At 51.3% G+C, this 22217-nt stretch overlaps 1 protein-coding gene across 1 annotated transcript in view; it reads left to right on the top strand.

Annotated features, from left to right (window-relative positions):
• Window positions 1-22217, top strand: part of sli (slit guidance ligand) — a 408240-nt gene that overhangs the window by 112202 nt on the left and 273821 nt on the right. The window contains exons 3-4 of the mRNA XM_077643187.1: window positions 6536-6607; window positions 16858-16929. Coding sequence (XP_077499313.1) covers window positions 6536-6607; window positions 16858-16929 — 144 coding nt within the window. The remainder of the gene's footprint in view (window positions 1-6535; window positions 6608-16857; window positions 16930-22217) is intronic.

Genomic DNA, 22217 nt, shown 5'->3' with positions numbered 1-22217 from the left:
GCCCTTTGCCTGGGTGTTAACGAAAGGACGTAAGGGCTTTTTCTTGCCATACAGGAACAGTGGAGTGCGTAGGCGCCGAACTGTTCGCATTTTTACCGCCCGTGTACCTGGGTGGCAACAAAAAGTCGGAAGAGCTTTTTCCTGCGTATAGAAACAGTGCAGTGCATGGGCGCCGCGCAGTTCGCATTTCTTAACAGCCCTTTGCCTGGGTGGTAAAGAAAAGACGTATGGGCTTTTTCTTGCCATCCAGGATCGGTGGAGAGGGTAGGCGCCGAAGTGTTCACTTTTATCTTTACCGGCCCTGTACCTGGTTGGTAACAAAAAGTTGACGCGCTTTTTCTTGCCATACAGGAAGAGTGGAGTGCGTAGGCGCTGAACTGTTCGCATTTATTTTACCGGCCCTGTACCTGGGTGGTAACTAAGACGGAAGCGCTTTTTCCTTGCGTACAGAAACAGTGCAGTTCATAGGCGCCGCGGAGTTCGCAATTCTTCTTAACGCCGCTGTACCTGGTTGGTAACAAAAAGTTGAAGCGCTTTTTCTTGCCATATATGAAGAGTGGTGCGTAGGCGCTGAACTGTTCGCATTTATTTTTACCTCCCCGGTACCTGGGTGGCAACAAAAAGTCGGAAGCGCTTTTTCCTGCGTACAGAAACAGTACAGTGCATAGGCGCCGCGCAGTTCGCATTTCTTAACAGCCTTTTGCCTGGGTGGTAACGAAAGGACGTAAGGGCTTTTTCTTGCCATACAGGAAGAGTGGAGTGCGTAGGCGCCGAACTATTCTCATTTATTTTTACCGCCCCTGTACCTGGGTGGCAACAAAAAGTCGGAAGCGCTTTTTCCTGCGTACAGAAACAGTGCAGTGCATAGGCGCCGCGCAGTTCGCATTTCTTAACAGCCCTTTGCCTGGGTGGTTACGAAAGGACGTAAGGGCTTTTTCTTGCCATACAGGAACAGTGGAGTGCGTAGGCGCCGAACTGTTTGCATTTATTTTCCCGCCCCTGTACCTCGGTGGCAACAAAAAGTCGGAAGCGCTTTTTCCTGCGTACAGAAACAGTGCAGTGCATAGGCGCCATGTAGTTCGCATTTCTTAACAGCCCTTTGCCTGGGTGGTAACGAAAGGACGTATGGGCTTTTTCTTGCCATACAGGAAGAGCGGAGTGCGTAGCTGCCGAACTGTTCGCATTTATTTTTACCGCCCCTGTACCTGGGTGGCAACAAAAAGTGGGAAGCGCTTTTTGCTGCGTACAGAAACAGTGCAGTGCATAGGCGCCGCGCAGTTCGCATTTCTTCTTAACAGCCCTTTGCCTGGGTGGTAACGAAAGGACGTAAGGGCTTTTTCTTTCCATACTGGAACAGTGTAGTGTGTAGGCGCCGAACTGTTTGCATTTATTTTCCCGCCCCTGTACCTCGGTGGCAACAAAAAGTCAGAAGCCCTTTTTCCTGCCGTACAGAAACAGTGCAGTGCATAGGCGCCGCGCAGTTCGCATTTCTTCTTAGCAGCACTTTGCCTGGGTGGTAACGAAAATACGTAAGGGCTTTTTCTTTCCATACAGGAACAGTGTAGTGCGTAGGCGCCGCACTGTTCGCATTTGTTTTTACTGCCCTTGTACCTCGGTGGTAACAAGAAGTCGGAAGCGCTTTTTCCTGCCATATTGGAACAGTTGAGTGTGTAGGCGCCGTACAGTTCGTATCTCTTTTTTCTAGTTACCGGTTAGCAGTTGGCACGGGGCGTGTCGTTAACCTTCATATTTGCATTCGGGACATTGTCTTCCCCATTAAAGCCTGGTATTCGGCAGTCAGGTGTGGTTCCCTTGTGGAATGCATGACCTCTTCCTCCGAGCTAGATATAATGCCTCGCAAACACGGCCGATACCTTGCATCCTTCTTATCGGCTGGTGTAAATTTCGATGGTCAATTTTATGGCTTGTTACATGGCAAGCGATATCAGGAAACTATCTGTCTGAACATATCAACCTTCTCTGTAAAAAGACACTCCAGATCGATTCTCAGCCGAGTAGCTTCGTATGGCGCTTTTTTCAGTCTAGAAGAAAGAGCTTTACAAAAATCAACAGCGCAACAGACGGGACAAGAAGAGAGACACAGACATGAGCGCTGACTAGCAATTATTTAGCTGTGGTAATTTTTGTGTTATGAATAAAAATGCCTGGCTGATTTCTCTCTTAGAACAGCTTCGTTTTAGCACGGAATCAGCTCTTGTCTGCCATCTCAGCTTTGCTTCCTCCTTTTTTACGCTCTTCTGGGCAAGTGTTCTTTCATCAAGACATGATCAATGGGAAGGTGAATGCTCTGATAAAAACGACGTCTAAATCTGGACAACTGCACCACGCGTGCGTGAGCACAGATGATATTGGTAGGGTTGCTGCTTTGCGTTATATGATTGACCGTTTCCCAAACCTTCCCTGGCTTTAGCGGGGTGGTGTATCGATTCATGCCGCTAAGATTGCTCAAGCCATGAAGGTCAAACTGGGCTTCGTTTCCCTGGATTGACCAGTACGAAGCCTTAACCTATGTGCTCTGAAAACCATCTTGTTCCTTGTGAAACAAAATTGTTGGGTTGAACACACTGAGGCGACAGACTAGCTGTGAGCGAAGCCATAATGGAAGTCTTAGCATTAATTTACACCGCCTGGGGGTTCATTCACGTGCGCTCACAATACGTAGCACATGGGCGTTTTTGTCTCGCTTCCCTTGGAATACTGTATCCGAGGCTAATGTTAAAGTCAGGAACCCGCAGCCGAACTCCACACTGCCAGAGCGGCGGCTCCACTCGAGAATAGTTGCGGCAAGCCATCGGGTGTCAGCATGGAATCGCCTGCAGGCTGTGCCCAAAATTGTGGGCGCCTTCTACGACTTTTGTCGGGCAGAACTGCTAGCGTTACAACGGCCCAGGGGTCCGATTGCGTACTGAGTAGACCGATATGCGAAGTTATTCTTTAACCTCTTAGTGCTGCTGCTAGAACTCCTGTATGCAAACCACCTCTTAGATTCTTCACGACGCCATGCTCGTAACTTGGTTTAGCCTTTCGAAAAGATAATTCAATGTAATGAAAACGTAAATTCCGGGACAGAGTTGAAGAAATACAACATTTGTCCGTAAATTTTCGAGACTGATTTATTTTCTTCTTTAGAATTGATTCCCCAAAACAAATGTAGGTGCGTATGTGTAGCACCGTTTTTTCGGGCTAACCTGAGGTTTTTATGTTAATTGCTGTGGCAGCCGCTAGATGGCACTACATGCAGAAAAATGCGTTGTCACTACTCGTCTGCGCATTCTACTGTAAGTTAATGTGGAGAGATGGACGTCCACCTCGAACAGCGTGTAAACATAAAATTCAGTGTGAAGCTTGGGAAGACAGCCACACAGACGTATGACCTCCTTCGTGACGCTTACGGTAACGATACATTATCGCGGGCGCGAGTTTTCGAGTGGCACAAGAGGTTCGTTTTGGGGAGAACGTCGGTGGAAGACGACACAAGGTAGGGGCGCCCTTCAACCTCACGGAATGAAAACAGCATGATACGGATAAGGGAAATCGTACAGCAAGACTGCACCAGTACAGTGCACATGCTACCAAATGCTCTCGACTTTAGTAAGACAACATGCCACGAAGTTTTGCGTGAGAACTTGGGGAAACGAAAGCTGAATGCCAGACTTGTACCGTACTCCCTTACACAGGACCAGAAGAACGCGCGGGCATCAGTGAGGGCGGATGATTTGCTCTCTGAGGCAGAGAAAGATGATGCATTCGTCGACATCATCATTGCTAAAGACGAAGCATGGTGTTTTCAGTATGATCCTGAAAAAAAGAGGCAAAGCGCCGAATCGCGGTCCACAAACTATCCGGCGTCGAGAAAGGTGCGGCGACAGAAGACCAAAACAAGGACGATGCTGATAGTTTTTTTCGATGCCAGAGGTGTCTTACACCACGAGTTCGTCCCACAAGGGCAGACGGTGAATCGAGTTTTATATTCGCGTGTTCCAAGACATGCGTGACGCACTGCGACGCCATCGCTCGGACTTATGGGCATCTGGACAATGGAGCCTTCTTCACGATAACGGAAGGCCGCACACTGCTCTCAGCGTGACGAAATTTCTCGCCAGCACAGCATTACTGTACTTCCCCATCCGCCATGCTCGCCTAACCTCTTCCCATGCGATTTTTTCCTGTTTCCTCGTGTGAAGAGAGCCCTAAAAAGTCTCTGGATGGGGAGCGTGGAGGCCATTCAAGACGCCACAAGTAAGGAGCTGACAACCCGGTGAAAAGAAGCGTTTTCCAACTGTTTCCAAGGCCTCAAGAAGCGTTAGAAGATGTGTATGGACTGCGAAAGACAATTTCAAAGGGGTGCTGCATAAATGATTTCGATGTTAAACGCATTTTTTAATAGACACAAGTCTAGGAACTTTAAGATGAAGGTTGTACTTCGCCTGGTGTTACTATGATGACTGTGTACGCTGTACATAGTTAGGCTTAACAGCAAGAGATTTTTAAATTTATCTAAAAAACTATTACTATTTCGCAAGGCTACGTTTCGCCTTCGTCGTCTGGCAAAACTGGCGCGGCTGCTGCGGGCTCTTCCACGGGCAGCCGATGAGTCAGTATAGGCGACGCGGGGTCAACTGCCGACATAGCCGCGGCAGCGGCGACAGTAAGCCTTCCTTGAAAGCAGCCAGCTCTGCTCTGCCAGTGCACCCTCATCTACATGACGAAGATAGCGGCCAAGGGCAGCTGTATATGACCTTCCCGACAGGACCCGGGGGTCAGCTTGGTTCAGTCATCGTGTTTGACAGCGGCATTTGTCTTCAAAGGAGAAGTTGACGCCGAGCGGTTCCCCTACCCCGTGCGGCCTTACACTGAGGAGGAGCACGTGCACCACCTGCAAACCGCGGGAACTCCACTCGCGGACCTTCCGGTGTCTGCGCGACGTAGATGGCACCCTCCTCTCAAGCTCAACACGTGACGGGTGTGTGTTCCCTAAGGAGAGTGTGTGATCAGTGCCACAGTGAACTTTTCAGGACACGCCTTCCGGGGCAGGCGCGGCCTCCATCTGTGGATTTCAGGGAAGAAAAACCCTACAAAACTGGCACCGAGTACGGCCGAGAAGCAGCCTCTCACCGAGACTCTTTTACTGACACTCTCAATCGCTCCTTACATTTACATAATGTAAATACTTGCTTAAAATTTTCTGTGTCTTCCTCGTAACCCCGTCTCCGATCTTCCTCGTCCCTTCTCCGGCCCGACCTTGTTGCCTGATTCGCAACACCACCTATATCATTACGGAGGGGTGAGAATGAGGAAAATGAAAGCGAATGCAACCATTTAGAGCAAGCTATCGCGTCGAAAAATGCAGCTGCGATGTTATGTTTTGTCCTAAGTGGGTGGTCAGGGAGCTGCCATGCTGTCAACGTATCCATGAATGCCCCGCAAGGGTCGCAACGCAAACTGGCCGGCTTGCGTGCGTACGTACGTAACACGCAAGGCTGGCTGGCCCTTGCATTGTGCGCATGACCACTACCGTGTCCGCAAGCTCCTTGCGTACGCCAAGTCATTGCGGACGCACAACTAAAATGTCTAATTCAAGGAGAGCTCTAGTTTGGGATAGTTGGTTCATGATTCACAAAGAAAACGGCGCGAAAAACGAGGGCAAAAGAGACACAGACACGGCGCTGGTCCTGTCGTGTTTCTCTTTTGTCGCCGTCTTTCGCGCCGTTTTCTTCGTAAAATGTCTAATACGGCCGCAGAGCGTCCGCCGCCATCACTCGCGCCTGGCTGCCTCATTGCACACTTAAAACAACTCGGTGCGCTGTCCGACGTGGCAACGTCTTATTAAACCCACATAAGCATGCAGCACTCTCCTGGCGGCGGAAAGCGGAAGCACAAGGTGTGAACAGGCACCCGGCTCTTTTTGCCATGCGTTGCACAGCGGCTAACGTTAGATGACGCTGCCTTGCTTCGCAGAGGCCCGGCGGCGCGTTCTAGACAAGGTTGCTTACCTGTGCACATCTTCCAGCCCTCTGTCTAGCCTGAGCATGTTGAGCCTTGTTTTTCCGTTGTAAATTTTTCCTTAAATGCCGTGACAGGCTTGCTCTGGACTTGAAGAGGATTTTGTTATCAGAACGAAAATTTGGTGGTCGGCGATTACTGGTCTGCTCAATGTGATAGACGAGCAGCTTATGTTCTTCGCTTCGCCAGAAATGCACTTTATAGCTCGGGTGCACCAGTAAAACTTTCGACTTTGTGCGCACAGCCGGTTTCACCTTGCCTCCGGTCTGAGCTCCGAGTCTTCTAAAAGGAGTGAACAGTACCATCTCCTTACTTGAGACTTCCTTAAGCTGCGTGCCACTGTAGCGTACCTGAGACGAGTATAGCGTGTGCCCAGGCTTGTTGTGAAGCAGCGATATACCCGCAGGAAGTTTAGTACTGGCTCTTCCTCGCGGGGATCCCTTCTGAGCGACAGTCCCTGAGCGGCAAGTTGCGTGTGTCTGTGCGGCTGATGGGCGCCGTTTGCACGCAGGCACCTGATGGAGAACGAGATACACACGGTGCACCGGAGCGCCTTCGCCGACCTCACGTCCATGGAGAGACTGTGAGTATATCGATGCTCCCCATGCGCTCTTTACTAATTTAATCTAATCAGTATGAGGCATCCACTGAGGTTCGCGGAAAGCATATGGAGCGGCGTAACATTGTTTTCTGCAGCGGAAGAGCGTCACTGAATTGCAGCTATCCATGCGGTGATTTCCTCTTTGCCATTCAGGCAGCTTCGGGAAAACACCGCGGCATTGCAGAGAGTGGCAGTAAAATTTGTGCTGCCTTCAGGTGTCGTATTATGGGTTACTAGTTCAATTAATGGCAATAGTTGGTTTTCTTAGTCCAATAACGCCGGTACATTCTCTGCCAACGCCAGGCGCACCACAATCGTGCGAGGAACCGAGAATTCTGGAACCTTCGCAGTTGCATTTCTACCAAAGTTAATGCGCACAGGAGCCTGTACGCATTTTACAGGGGCGTACAGAAGGGTAAGCGTGTGTGACAGGGGTGACGAGGAAATGCGACGCGTTAGGGGCGTGCCGTTCAACATTGGAGAAGCTGAATAGCAGCAACCTGTAATGGGGGTAGGTTAGAAGAAGGAGGGCATTCGCAGTAGGGTAGGCCTGTATGGCATTAGGGGTGCCAAGCAGATGTGGCCTGTTATGTTGTGTTGCACAGTAGGCGTCCTGAAGGACACTCGGCTAGGCGCGAGGTGTAGAGGGCAGCTCCCACGTCGGCACAGAGAGCCCGGAGCTCTCCACCGCCGCGCGGGCCTCCTGGACAGCCCGAAGCTGGTCGTGTAGTGAAGCACTTTTTAGCACTTTGTCCCAATGTTCCTTGTTCTTGGCGTAGGCGTCACTCGATGCACAACCACACAGCATATGGTTCAAGTCTACACGTTCACTGCACTGTTCACACACATGTTGTCCGTCGTAGTCTGGGTCGGTGTGCTTCTTGCGCCAGGGGTTGGGGGTATGAATTCGTTTGGAGCAAGCGTAACGTGACCGACTGACTGCGGGTTAATTTCTTATCCGGGAGAGGAAACTCTCGTCTGCCTAAATAAAAGTGCTTAGTGAGCTCGTTGTACGAGCATAATTGATCCCTGTACTCGATATGTGGGGTAGCGGAGGAAACCGGAGGGACACAGCAGATTAGCATGTGTAATATTTTTTTTTACAGCGATAGCTGTTAGGCGCCCCTCCCTGGACTTCTCGTCGCCGTCGACGTAACCGGTGGGACGTAACTGTTTACGCTGACAGCTGACGCTAACACTAACGGCCAACCTGGGTAAAATAAGCCTACGGGAGGCTCTGTTACGAACAGCCGCCTGCAGTGTAGAGGTGCAGCACGTGACCCCTATCGCTGAATCTCGCATTACATAGTCGTAACCGTCGTTTGAGTTTTTCGCATCTCCTCTGCACATTAGGGGTGCCGAGGAGAAGGACGCGCTATGGTTTGGCGTTGAAATTTGCAAAAGCCGGGTTGCAGTTAACTAGTCATGGGATGTCTTAGAAGAGGGAGGGGTGCCACAGGAGGGTAGGAGTGAGTAATGTTAGGGGTGTTGGGGTTGCAATGCGTTATAGGTGTGGCTTTGAACTTTGCAGAAGCTGGGTAATGGCACCCAATCATGGGGGTGGCTTAGAAGAAGCAGGGTTGTCGCAGAATGGTATTAGCAGTAGTGGTTTATTTAAAATATCACTGATAAAACTGAAGGAAAAGATTTTTGCTAGCGCCCGCCATCTGCCTTCGGTACTGGAAACACCTGAGCTGGGGCAGCGCAAATAAAGAGATAGCAGGCAGACTGGAGAAATAAAATGAAAGGTGAAGGGACCGGAAGGAAGGACATGGGGAGAGGTACAATAGACAAGTATTCTATTTACACTATAACATCGAACGAAGAAGAGCACAACACATTGTGAACTAGAACTGGAGTGGGACGTCCAGCTGATAATCCTCCAAGGTAGCACACGCACCGCGTTCGGTCACTTTGCGGCATTACCTCATTACAGCCGGGACCCGTCGTTTTAAGGAATGCACAAAGGCTCACCATGGTTCGATCAAGGATGAGCGCACTGCCCTGAGGCCACGTTAGTGTCGTGAGGGCGTTGGGAGTATGGCAGGATGGTGCGCGTTTCTAACGGGTGCCGAGAAGATGCGACGCGTTATCGGTGTAGCTTTGAACTTTCCAGAAGCCGGGCAGCAGTAACTAGTCATGTTGTGTCTTAGAAGAGGTAGGGGTGCCGCAGGAGGGTAGGAGTGCGTAACTTTGGCGGCGCCGAGGTGATGCGATGCGTTACCGGTGTTGCTTTGAACCTTGGAGAAGCTGGGTAACAGCAGCTAGTCATGGGGGTGGCTCAGAAGAGGGAGAGGTATTGCATTAAGGCAGACGTGTGTAACATGGTAGGTACTGAAGAGATGGGACGCGTTATCGGTGTGGCTTTAAGCTTTGGAGAAGTCGGGTAGCAGAAACTAGTCATAATGGTGGCTTAGAAAAGAGCGGAGTGTCGAAGAGGGTAGGCGTGTGTAATATTAGTGGCGCTGAGGGGATGCGACGCGCTGTCGGCGTGGCTTTGAGCTTTGGAGAAGTCGGGTAGCAGCAACTAGTCATAATGGTGGCTTAGAAGAGGTTGAAGTGTCGAAAAGGGTAGGTTTGCGTAGCATTAGCTTTGAGCTTTGGAGAAGTCGGGTAGCAGGAATTAGTCGTAATGGTGGCATAGAAGAGGCCGGAGTGTCGATGAGGGTAGCTTTCTGTAATATTTGGGGTGCTGAGGGGTGCGACGCGCTGTCGGTTTTGCTTTGAGCTTTGGAGAAGTCGGGAAGCAGCAACTAGTCATAATGGTTGGCTTAGAAGATGCCGGAGTGTCGAAGAGGGTAGGAGTGTGTAACATTAGGGGTGCTGAAGGGATGCAACCCGTTATCGCTGTGGCTTTGAGCTTTGGAGAAGTCGGGTAGCAGCAACTAGTCATAGTGATGGCTTAGAAGAGGTCGGAGTGCCGAAGAGGGTAGGTTTGTGTAATATATGGGGTGCTGAGGGGATGCGACACGTTATCGCTGTGGCTTTGAGCTTTGGAGAAGTCGGGTAGCAGCAACTAGTCATGTTGTGTCTTAGAAGAGGCCGGAGTGTCGAAGCGATTAGGTTTGTGTAATATTTGGGGTGCGGAGGGGATGCGACACGTTACCGGTGTGGCTTTGAGCTTTAGAGAAGTCGGGTAGCAGCAACTAGTCATAATGGTTGGCTTAGAAGATGCCGGAGTGTCGAAGAGGGTAGGATTGTGTAACATTAGGGGTGCTGAAGGGATGCGACCCGCTATCGCTGTGGCTTTGAGCATTGGAGAAGCCGGGTAGCAGCAACTAGTCGTAATGGTGGCTTAGAAGAGGTCGGAGTGTGGAAGAGGGTAGGTTTGTGTAATATATGGGGTGCTGAGGGGATGCGACACGTTATCGCTGTGGCTTTGAGCTTTGGAGAAGTCGGGTAGCAGCAACTAGTCATGTTGTGTCTTAGAAGAGGCCGGAGTGTCGAAGCGGTTAGGTTTGTGTAATATTTGGGGTGCTGAGGGGATGCGACACGTTATCGGTGTGCCTTTGAGCTTTAGAGAAGTTGGGTAGCAGCAACTAGTCATAATAGTGGCTAAGAAGAGGGCGGAGTGTCGAAGAGGGTAGGATTGTGTAACATTAGGGGTGCTGAAGGGATGCGACCCGTTATCGTTGTGGCTTTGAGCTTTGGAGAAGTCGGGTAGCAGCAACTAGTCATAATGGTGGCTTAGAAGAGGTCGGAGTGTCGAAGAGGGTGGGTTTGTGTAATATATGGGGTGCGGAGGGGATGCGACACGTTATCGCTGTGGCTTTGAGCTTTGGAGAAGTCGGGTAGCAGCAACTAGTCATGTTGTGTCTTAGAAGAGGCCGGAGTGTCGAAGCGATTAGGTTTGTGTAATATTTGGGGTGCTGAGGGGATGCGACACGTTGCCGGTGTGGCTTTGAGCTTTGGAGAAGTCGGATAGCAGCAACTAGTCATAATGGTGGCTTAGAAGATCCCGGTGTGTCGAAGAGGGTAGGTTTGTGTAACATTAGGTGTGCTGAGGGGATGCGGCATTTTGCCGCTGTGGCTTCGAGCTTTGGAGAAGTCGGATTGCAGGAAATAGTCATAACGGTGCCTTAGAAGAGGCCGGAGTGTCGAAGAGAGTAGGTTTGCGTAACATTACGGTTGCTGAGGGGGTGCGACACGTTGCCGGTGTGGCATTGAGTTTTATAGAAGTCGGGTAGCAGCAACTAGTCATGTTGTGCCTTAGAAGAGGGAGGGGTGACGATGGAGGGAAGGAGTGGTTAACTTAAGGGGCGCCGAGGTGATGCGATGCGTTACCGGTGTGGCTTTGAGCTTTGGAGAAGTCGGGTAGCAGCAACCAGTCATAATGGTGGCTTAGAAGAGGGCGGAGTGTCGAAGAGCGTAGGCGTGTGTAATATTAGTGGCGCTGTGGGGATGTGACGCGCTGTCGGCATGGCTTAGAGATTTGGTGAAGTCAGGTATCAGCAACTAGTCATAATGGTGGCATAGAAGAGGTTGGAGTGTCGAAGAGGGTAGGTTTGTGTGACATTAGGGGTGCTGATTGGATGCGACCCGTTGCCGGTGTGGCTTTGAGCTTTGGAGAAGTCGGGTAGCAGCAACTAGTCATAATGGCGGCTTAGAAGAGGCCGAAGTGTCGAAGAGGGTAGGTTTGTGTAACATTACGGGTGCTCAGGGGATGCGACACGTTGCCGGTGTGGCTTTGAGCTTTGGAGATGTCGGGTAGCAGCAACTAGTCAAGCTGTGTTTTAGAAGAGGGAGGGATGCCGCTGGAGGGTAGGAGTGTTTAACTTTAGCGGCGCCGAGGTGATGCGATGCGTTACCGGTGTGGCTTTGAGCTTTGGAGAAGTCGGGTAGCAGCAACTAGTCATAATGGTGGCTTAGAACAGGCTGCAGTGTTGCAGAGGGTAGGTTTGTGTAGCATTAAGGGTGCTGAGGGGATGCAACGCGCTGTCGGCGTTGCTTTGAGCTTTGGAGAAGTCAAGTAGCAGCAACTAGCCATAATGGCGGCTTAGAAGAGGGCGGAGTGTCGAAGAGGGGAGGTTTGTGTAACATTCTGAGTGTCGAAGAGGGGAGGTTTGTGTAACATTATTAGCGCTGCGGGGATGCGACGCGTTATCGGTGTGGATTTGAACTTTGGCGAAGTCGGGTAGCAGCAAATATTCGCATTAGTCGTTTAGGAGAGGGCGGAGCGTCGAAGAGGGTAGGTCTGTGTAACATTACAGGTGCTGAGGGGATGCGACACGTCGTCGTAGTGGCTTGGATCTTTGGAGAAGTCAGGTAGCAGCAACTAGTCATAATGGCGGCTTAGAAGAGGGCGGAGTGTCGAAGAGGGTAGGTTTTTTACATTAGGGATGCTGAAGGGATGGGACCCATTATCGCGGTAGCTTTGAGCTTCGGAGAAGTCGGGTAGCAGCAACTAGTCATGATGGCGGCTTAGAGGAGGGCGGAGTGTCGAAGAGGGTAGGTTTGTTTACATTAGGGATGCTGAAGGGATGCGACCCGTTATCGCTGTGGCTTTGAGCTTTGGAGAAGTCCGGTAGCAGCAACTAGTCATAATAGTGGCTAAGAAGAGGCCCGAGTGTCGAAGCGGGTAGGTTTGTGTAATATATGCGGTGCTGAGGGGATGCGATGCGTGGTCGGTATGGCTTTGAGGTTTGGAGAATTCCGGTGGCAGCAAGTAGTCATTATGGTGGTTTAGAAGAGGACGGAGTGTCGAGGCGGGCAGGTTTGTGTAATATTTGGGGTTCTGAGGGAATGCGACGCGCTGTCGGTGGGGCTTTGAGCTTTGGAGAAGTCGGGTAGCAGCAACCAGTCATAATGGTGGCTTAGAAGAGGGCGGAGTGTCGAAGAGCGTAGGCGTGTGTAATATTAGTGGCGCTGTGGGGATGTGACGCGCTGTCGGCATGGCTTAGAGATTTGGTGAAGTCAGGTATCAGCAACTAGTCATAATGGTGGCATAGAAGAGGTTGGAGTGTCGAAGAGGGTAGGTTTGTGTGACATTAGGGGTGCTGATTGGATGCGACCCGTTGTCGCTGTGGCTTGGAGCTTTGTAGAAGTGGGGTAGCAGGAACTTGTCATAATGGTGGCTTAGAAGAGGCGGGAGTCTCGAAGAGGGTAGGTTTGTGTAATATTTGGGTGGCTGAGGGGATGAATCACGTCGGTGTGGCTTTGAGCTTTGGAGAAGTCATGTAGCAGCAACTAGTCATTTTCTGTCTTAGAAGAGGGCGGAGTGTCAAAGCGGGTAGGTTTGTGTAATATTTATCAGCACCGGTAGCGAGCCTGGCACATTGGCTTACACTTCCCTCTTTGCACAGATTCTTCGATCGCCGTTGTGTTCCAGGCGGTAGTCTGTGCAGAGCTACCCTTTTAGTCTTTGGTGCTGCATCGTTCCCGTGCTACGTACACGTGCGGATTCCTCAGCCTGGCCGCTTTCTACAGCGGACAGCGTCGACGATTCCTACCACCGGGTGCCACTGCCATCCCGATTCCTCGCTATAAAAGCCGCCCAGTTGGAAAACGACTCTTTTTATCAGCATCGGTAGCGAGCCTGGCACAATGGCCTAAGCTTCCCTGTCTACACAGATTCTTCGATGGCCCTTGTATTCCCGGCGGTAGTCTGTGCGGAGCTAACCTTTTTGTCTTTGGTGCTGCATCATTCCCGTGCTACGTACACGTGCGGATTCGTCATCCTGGCCGCTTTCTACAGTGGACAGCGTCGACGATTCCTACCATGGGGTGCCACTGCCATCCCGATTCCTTTTTATAAAAGCCGCCCAGTTGGAAAACGACTCTTTTTATCAGCATCGGTAGCGAGCCTGGCACAATGGCTTAAGCTTCCCTGTCTACACAGATTCTTCGATGGCCCTTGTATTCCCGGCGGTAGTCTGTGCGGAGCTAACCTTTTCGTCTTTGGTGCTGCATCATTCCCGTGCTACGTACACGTGCGGATTCCTCATCCTGGCCGCTTTCTACAGTGGACAGCGTCGACGATTCCTACCATGGGGTGCCACTGCCATCCCGATTCCTTTTTATAAAAGCCGCCCAGTTGGAAAACGACTCTTTTTATCAGCATCGGTAGCGAGCCTGGCACAATGGCTTAAGCTTCCCTGTCTACACAGATTCTTCGATGGCCCTTGTATTCCCGGCGGTAGTCTGTGCGGAGCTAACCTACAGCGGACCTACAGCGCTTTCTACAGCGGACAGCGTCGACGATTCCTACCATGGGGTGCCACTGCCATCCCGATTCCTTTTTGTAAAAGCCGCCCAGTTGGAAAACGACTCTTTTTATCAGCATCGGTAGCGAGCCTGGCACAATGGCTTAAGCTTCCCGGTCTACACAGATTCTTCGATGGCCCTTGTATTCCCGGCGGTAGCCTGTGCGGCGCTACCCTTTTCGTCTTTGGTGCTGCATCGTTCCTGTGCTACGTACACGTGCGGATTCCTCAGCCTGGCTGCTTTCTACAGCGGATAGCGTCGACGATTCCTACCACCGGGTGCCACCGCCGTCCCCATTCCTGGATATAAAAGCCGCCCACTTGGAAAACGACTCTCATATCAGCATCGGTAGCGAGCCTGGCACATTCGCTTACACTTCCCGGTCTACACAGATTCTTCGATTTCCGTTGTATCCCCGCCGGCAGTCTGTGCGGAGCTACCCTTTTCGTCTTTGGTGCTGCATCGTTCCCGTGCTACGTACACCCGGTGGCAGTAATCGTCGACGACATCCTCTGTATATAGCGGCCCGTCTTCTGCTGGATTTCTTGTGCATGTTTTGCACATTAATGGCCGCTATCTTGCCTTTTGCCTTGCCGCACGAAAGGAAGACCACACGAGCAATTGTGCTTGTTGCGAGTGAGGAATAGCTTGGGGGAAAATTGAAAGCCTCTGTCTAACCTCTCGGTTGATTCCTCCCTGCTCGGGTGACATTCGAGACCGTTTCAACCTTTCCGACCGATTGCAGACCAGTTCTAATTTTGTCCTGGTTGCATCGGGTCATGCACCACGGCAATGCTTTGAGGAGGTCCGAACACCTGAACCTTGCATCGGGTATGCAGTTCGTGTTTGTTGTGGAAATTCTGCCTTCGTTTCAGGTTTTACTTAGAGGGATGTCTATGTGTAATCAGGGTTGCTTTAATATTAATATTATTAGTATTTATCTGATACCCATAGCGCTTTTCAGCATTGCAGCAGGTTAACAATTAGTTTTGGTCTGGCGGGACAAGCGGGTTTCAGACGGCACTTGATATTTATTTTGTGTCGCTTGGCGGTTGTGGTCCTGTTTGGCTCGCCTCGCAGAGATCCCGGAGCTGGGCATCCCCAGTAGAGAAGGAGAGTCGGAGGACTGCAGAACGAGAGTCCATTCTCGCACATCCAGTCAGCTTAGCTGCATAGGAGGAACTCATCTTTCAGACGAATTGTCTGGCGGCGGGGAAGCTGTTATGCCCGACATGCTTTCTAGTCTAATTGGGGAAAGACACGGACTCCCTCGACCGGGATTCCTAGAAAACCAACGGGAAGGCGGATGAGCCTTCTAGAAGAAACGCGGCTGCAAGGACTGGCGTTCGCGGAAGCAGTGGCGAAGGCAGCGGCGACAATGGCGGCGCCACTTGGCCGAGTGTGCTATCCAGTCACGCTGGGGATGATAACTGACGGACAGCTGCGACTTCGACTGAGTTCCCGCGTTTCGGAAAACGAAGTACAGGGTCGTTCATCCCCCTGCTGGGAAGCGGCTTGGCATTGTCTCACGTGGGCGCCCTCCTGGCACCTGTGGTGACATCAACGTGACAGTGTTCGGGGAATGTCATTTTTGCATTTTCTTTGACGAACTGTGGTAGCATCAGCACCGCCACCCTTCATGGGCGGTACCACCAGTGTCTGCTTCGGCTCGTTGGCTTGGACATCGTTCTCCGAACTGTATTCCCCAGGCAGGGATCTGGGGAATACGAAGGGTATTTAACGGGCTGCTGGTTTGGTACCGATAGACACCCGTTTTCTAGGAGACACCCGGTTGCTGAGATGCTCCCGTCTACTAAGAAGCTCCCTTTTACTGACAGCCATTCTCAGTTGCTCGTACTTGTACATTACGCAAATAGCCTGTATAAAGTTTTCAATATTTTCTTCCTCCGATCTTCATCGTCTCTTCTCCGGCCCGACCACGCTACCTGAGTCCCAACACCGTACAGCAGAACGGCGGGCAAACAGCCATGTCTGCAAATTTGTTCCTGCTACAACTGCGTTCTCAGAGGGATGGTGACGTTTTCAATGCCTCTGTGCGAATGTATTAAGCTGCAAACAAGGAAGCGGGCGCTCATGTATTGCGAGTGCACTAGCGTGAGAATTACGGTCAGCACGGGCGCGGATGCGAACTGTTGCTTCTTGCCCTAGGAGTTCTCATCACGGAACCAGCACGTCTAAAAACTAACGAGGACATTGGGCCCACGCTTTTCATCGCGATATCCAAATTCCTTAGGCTACCGAACTCTCACAACAAAAGCCCGAAGCAGCAATACGGCCAGTAAAAACTGCAATACTGGTTTCCATTCCCACTGAGCCCGTCTACAGCGCACATAATTGCGTGGTCCTGACGCGGTGGAATTGTCGGGATGAGTTGGTGTGGGCCCGCAGTGCGTCAGCACTTATAGTAAACATTACGCGGACTGCATCAAACATTACATGCGCGAACGTAATAAAGGGGTAAAAAGTACGGTACTCGCAGAATGTACGCGAGAAGCAGCAGTAGGTTCCCGGCAGTCTCGCTTTACCTGTGCCAGCCGAAGTTTGCTTCGGCTGGGGTCCGTCGGCTGCCGTCCCTGCAGTAATTCGAGGATTGCGTAACGCAGTGCTGCTGCATTAGCTTCCTGGCGCACTATCGACACTTCCCTCTCGACAATGAACATGATGCGAGCACTACGGACTCCTCTTGCGCATGTGGACAAAAATTGCCCCTTGGGGTATGTCAAGGGCTGTCAAGCTGGGAGGGGGCGCGACATGTAGGCTTCCTACTGTAGCTGCTAGACACTGCGTTGTAAAGATATTTGCAAATGCAGCTGTACGCTGCCACTTGGGTTCTTACATCCAATGGGCTGCTCGTGTCCGTAACCGAGAACGATGGCGATCCGCGGTAACCGAGGTTAAGTGTCACCGCGTAACGAGTGTGTCTAGGTGATACTCGGATCAATTGTCCGAATGACCATTTTTGGGATCTGTTGGTATGATTTTCTGAAGGTATTTTATTTGTATTGCAGGCGCCTGAACAACAACAAGCTGACAAGTTTGCCGGACTCGCTGTTTCTGACAATGGCCAACCTTCAGCGCCTGTAAGTTTTAGTGCCCACCCCTGTACTATTTTTCCATGCACCCCACCGTTGTTTGGTTAGTCTTCCTCATGGTCGTTTTTATGAGCCGATAAAGTTCCCGTTTATTGGAAAATTAACAAAACTCTCTCAAGCCTCAAGGCCTGAAAACTGTTATCCAATCGCTCTAACCTCGACATGTTGTAAGCATCTAGACCACATTGTCTCAAAGAAAATTCGACAATAATTAACAGGCATTAGTTTTTTTTAATAAGGGCGAACACGGTTTTCGGCAGGGAATGTCAAAAGTCACACAATTAATAGAACCAATGCACGATTTTAGCGAAATCAGTGATCAGAAGGAGCGAATTGACGTAATTTTTTCAGAGTTTAGTAAAGCCATTGAAAACTTTTAAGCAAGTGTCAATCAGCACTCAGAACCCGAATTATCACTCGTTGGCTGTAAACTTTTCATGTGGCCCCCGACAATTTGTAAGTGTTGATGGGAATGTATTTAGTGAATGTGATATGACGTTGGGAGTACCACAGGGCGCGGTACTGGTGCCGATATTGTTTGTTGTATATGTAAGCGATCTTAGGAAAGATTCAGGAATTAAGGTAGATTATTTGCAGATGATTGCATTATTTGCACTGGTGTTAACTCTGTTGAAGAGCACGTTAAGGTCGACATTACGTGTTAAATAAAGATGAATTGCGTATATACTGGCAAATGTCGTTAAACGCGAGTAACACAATATGTATGACAACGACACGCCAACACTAGCCATTTGAATTTGGGTATTCACTGCTGGCAAACAATCGAGTGACAGAACACACATTCTTGGGAGTGACAATTACTTCAAACCTGTGGTGGAAAACGCACGGGATTAACATAGTCTCCAAACCTAGCGAAGGATTGCGATATGTTAGGCGATCACTTAAATATGCTACACAGGATACCAGACTATCAGCTTGTAAGACGCTGGTACGCCCAATAATGGAATATGCGTATGAGATGGGGTACACTCGTAACCGAACTTGAGCGGGTGGGGTGACGCGCACTTCGTTTGATATATTCTCGCTTGCAAAGAAAAGATGCAGTAACGCCACTTTATACCTTAGCTAACTTGCTCCCTCTTCAACACAGAAGGAAACGAAAACGACTGATTTTCTTGTACAAGATTATGAACAACCTAGTACACATCAAAAAGCGGCAATACATAAGCGAAACCATATCACGTGTCCTTCGGGGAAAGCACCGCAGACCCTTGCCCCTCGAGTACGCAAGGCATAACAAGTCCCATCTAAAACAGTTCGGCCGCGGTATGGCGCCACTGGATTGCTTGGTACTGTGGCATTACTCCCCCTCTTTGAGGGGCAACGACTTGGTGCCGCAACAATGAGAAGCAGGAAGGCAAGGGACTGCGAATGTTCCGGTGCCTGGTGTAGACACGCCTGAAGCGCTAGCGGGCGTGGTAAGGCTTCATCCGTGCGACATGGATGACTTCGAGGGTCGGGCGTCTAGAGGAGCGAACTGTTCCCTGGGGGAGAACTTTATTGTTCACCTCACTTACTTGGCGGAGTACCTCGTAGGGGATAAAATATCGGTGCAGAAGCTTTTCGGAGCGCCCACGCATGCGGATTGGGCTCCAAATTCAGACTTGTTCACCGGGCTGGTAACTAACAGCTCGGTGGTGGAGGTTATAGCGGCGAGCGTCGAGGGCTTGCTGGTGCCGGATGCGCTGTCGGGCGAGTTGGCGGGCGGCCTCGGCGTGACGAACGAATTGGGCAGCACCCATAACAGATGAGGTACTACTGGTCGGAAGCAACATGGCGTCCAGCATGGTTGTGGCTTCGCGACCATGCACTAAACGAAATGGAGGGAATCGTGTCGTTTCTTGTAGAGCAGTATTGTAGGCAAATGTGACGTAAGGGAGCATGGCGTCCCAGTTGCGGTGGTCTGCGTCAACATACATGGAAATCATGTCGGCGATCGTCTTGTTGAGCCGTTCGGTGAGTCCGTTTGTTTGAGTGTGGTAAGCTGTTGTTTTGCGGTGACTTGTGCCGCTCAGGCGCATAACTTCCTGCGTAAGGGCCGAGGTGAACGCCGTTCCCCTGTCACTTACAACGATGATGGGTGCACCGTGACGAGGCACAATATTTTGAACAAAAAAGTTTGAAATTTCGTCAGCGGTACCACGGGGAAGAGCTTTAGTTTCACAGTACCGGCTGAGGTATTCGGTGGCGACCACAGTGTAGCGGTTACCCAGCGAGGACTCCGGAAATGGGCGGAGCAAGTCCATGCCGACTTGGTGGAAGGGGACTTGTGGCGGATCAATAGGCTGCAGTAGTCCGGCTGGCTTAATAGGCGGCGTCTTGCGACGTTGGCACTCGCGGCAAGCTCTGACGTAACGCTGGTCAGTTGCAGCAACCCTGGGCCAATAGTGCTTTTGGCGTATCTGCGCCAAAGTGCGGGAAAAAACCCAGGTGACCAGAGGATGGGTCATCGTGGCACGCCTGCAGGACTTCGTCGCGCAAGGCCGCAGGTACGACGAGCAGATAGGCAGCTTCCGTCGGGTTGTAGTTTTTCTTATACAGAACGCCATCGCGCAAACAATGACGGCAGTCCACGTGAGAAGATTCGCGGGGGCGACGCAGCGCTTCCTTCAAGATAATCAATGAGAGGCCGTAGTTCACTGTCGTCCCTTTGGTGTTGAGTGTCGACGGACTTGGAGATGGCGCCGAGAAAAACAGAATCGTCGTCGGGATCAGCTCGGTTGTCCTCGATAGGAGCACGGGACAGACAGTGATCATCACTGTGCTTCCTACCGGATTTATAAACGATGGTTACATCGAACTCTTGAAGGCGAAGGCTCCAGCGTGCAAGCCGCCCCGAGGGATGTTTGAGGTTCGCCAGCCAACAAAGCGAATGGTGATCACTGACGTCTCTAAAAGGGCGGCCGTATAAATTCGGGCGAAACTTGGTCACTGCCCACAGAATTGCCAGGCATTCTTTTTCAGTAGTGGAACAGTTCGCCTCCGAGCGTGACAAGGTGCGGCTTGTGTATGCGATGACGCGTTCGATACCATCCTGCCACTAATGAAGGACCGCACCGAGGCCGATGTTGCTGGCGTCGGTGTGCAGTTCAGTGTCGGCTGACTCATCGAAGTGGCCAAGGATGGGCGTACTTTGGAGACGAGTGCGGAGGTCTTCGAAGGCCTGTTGTTGCTCCTGGCCCCAGAGGAACGGTTCGGCATCCTTCGTGAGGCGGGTGAGGGGCTCAGCGATCTGAGAGCTGTTCGGCACAAAACGCCGATAATAGGCGCAGAGACCCTGAAAGCGGCGCACACTGCGCTTATCAGTTGGCACGGGAAAAGCAGCGACAGCGGCTGTCTTATCGAGGTCAGGGCTGACTCCCTTAGCGCTAACGATGTGGCCGAGAAAGTTCCTCTTGGAAAGCGAAGTGACACTTTTCGGGCTTGAGGGAAAAACCGGCCGAACGAATTGCTGCGAACACAGCGCACAGGCGCCTCAGGTGCTCTTCAAACGTATCAGAGAAGATGACAACGTCATCCAAGTACACGAGACAGGACTGCCATTTTAGATCGGCAAGCACGGTGTCCATCATCCGCTGGAAGGTAGCGGGAGCCGAGCTCAGGCCGAAAGGAAGCACCCGGAATTCGTACAGACCATCCGGGGCAATAAAGGCGGTCTTTTCCCTGTCGCGTTCGTCCACCTCGATTTCCCAATTGCCACTGCGTAAATCTAGTGACGAGAAGTACGTGGCGTGGCGTAGCCAGTGGCAGAGGATAAACATCTTTTTTCGTGACTTTGTTTAGACGTCTGCAATTGACACAGAACCGTAGGGTTCCATCATTCTTCGCCACTAGAACAACAGGCGATGCCCACGGACTCGTCGACGGCTGTATCACGTCATCTTGGAGCATTTATTTAACTTGTCGGCGAATGGCATCCCGTTCCTTCGAAGAGATCCGATAAGGCGGCTGGCATAACGGTCCCTGGTTTGTGTCAAATATAATGCGGTGCTTTGTGAGCGGAGTCTGCCTAACCTTGGAGGTCGAGGCAAAACCGTAGCGGAAAGATTCGATAATGCCCTCGAGGCAGCGTTTCTGATTAGACGGGAGGTTCACGTTCACGTCGGTTTTTATGGGAGTGGTCGGTGCCTCCATTGATGCCGGGATTTCCGATTGCTCGTGCTGTCCCGCGAATTCGCCAAGTTCTTCGAAATACGCTATAGCTGTTTTTCCAGGCATACACTAGGGTTCAGAATCAAAATTGGTCACTAAAAGTTCGGTTCGCCCACTGTTCAATAATTCCGCGAGCTACACAGACTTGCCGACCCAGGAGCAGTGAGATGTCGGTTTCAGCGATGCCACGAGTGCTGGGGCTGTTGTCACACTCTACGGTAAGAAACATGCTGGCTCTTGACGGGATCAATACGTGGTCGTCACAGACGCATAACTTAGCCCAGCGTGGCTCGGTATCGTCGTCGACAGGGCTTTGGGTGGAAAATGACACTATTAGCTCCTGGAGGTTGATAACGACACCGTACTGCTGAAGGAAATCCAAACCGAGTATGAGGTCTTTGGAGCACTCGGATAACACAGCAAATCAACCAGGGAAAGTAACACCGCGGATCTGGATTCGCGAAGGGCAGACACCGATCGGAGTTACCACGTGGCCACCAGCTGTCCGGATCTGCGGCCCAGACCAAGGGGTCAGAACCTTCCTCAAGGCCGTGGCTGACCGTCTGCTCATTACAGAAAAATTGGCGCCGGTATCCACGAGTGTGGTAACGTCGTGGTTGTCGGCGGATACCGGAATTTTGGCGGAGACCAGTCAGTTGCAGCGCGTCGTCGAGATCGTCGGGTCAGGTCGCCGTCGGTCGCGGAGCGTCGCGGTGAATCGTCGGGTGGAGGCTCTTGACTCGGTCCAGTAGCGGCAGCCCTACCCCCGGAGGACGCCGTCTTCAGTTTTCCCGACGTGGGGACATGCCTCTGAACTCCACCAAATATGTCACCGACAAACGGGCGATGCACTCAAACTAGGTTTAATTAGACGTGCTGGGAGTGCAAGGCAGCAGGGAGCTCGAGCGAGGAAGAAAACGAATCCCCTAGCCCCTCGAATGCGCAAGGCATGGCAAGTCCCATCTAAAACAGTTCGGCCGTGGTATGGCGCCACTGGATTGCTTGGTACTGTGGCAATATTAAAGTGCGGTGCCTGATGTACACTCGTGAGCAAAAGTGGTATACAACACGCAGCCGGTGGCGGAACTAGGGAAAACTAAAGC

Source organism: Amblyomma americanum, chromosome 1 (genome assembly GCF_052857255.1).
Source record: "Amblyomma americanum isolate KBUSLIRL-KWMA chromosome 1, ASM5285725v1, whole genome shotgun sequence".
Lineage (NCBI taxonomy): Eukaryota > Metazoa > Arthropoda > Arachnida > Ixodida > Ixodidae > Amblyomma > Amblyomma americanum.
The sequence above is the reverse complement of the archived record's forward strand: the minus strand, read 5'-3'. Positions and strand labels throughout refer to the sequence as shown.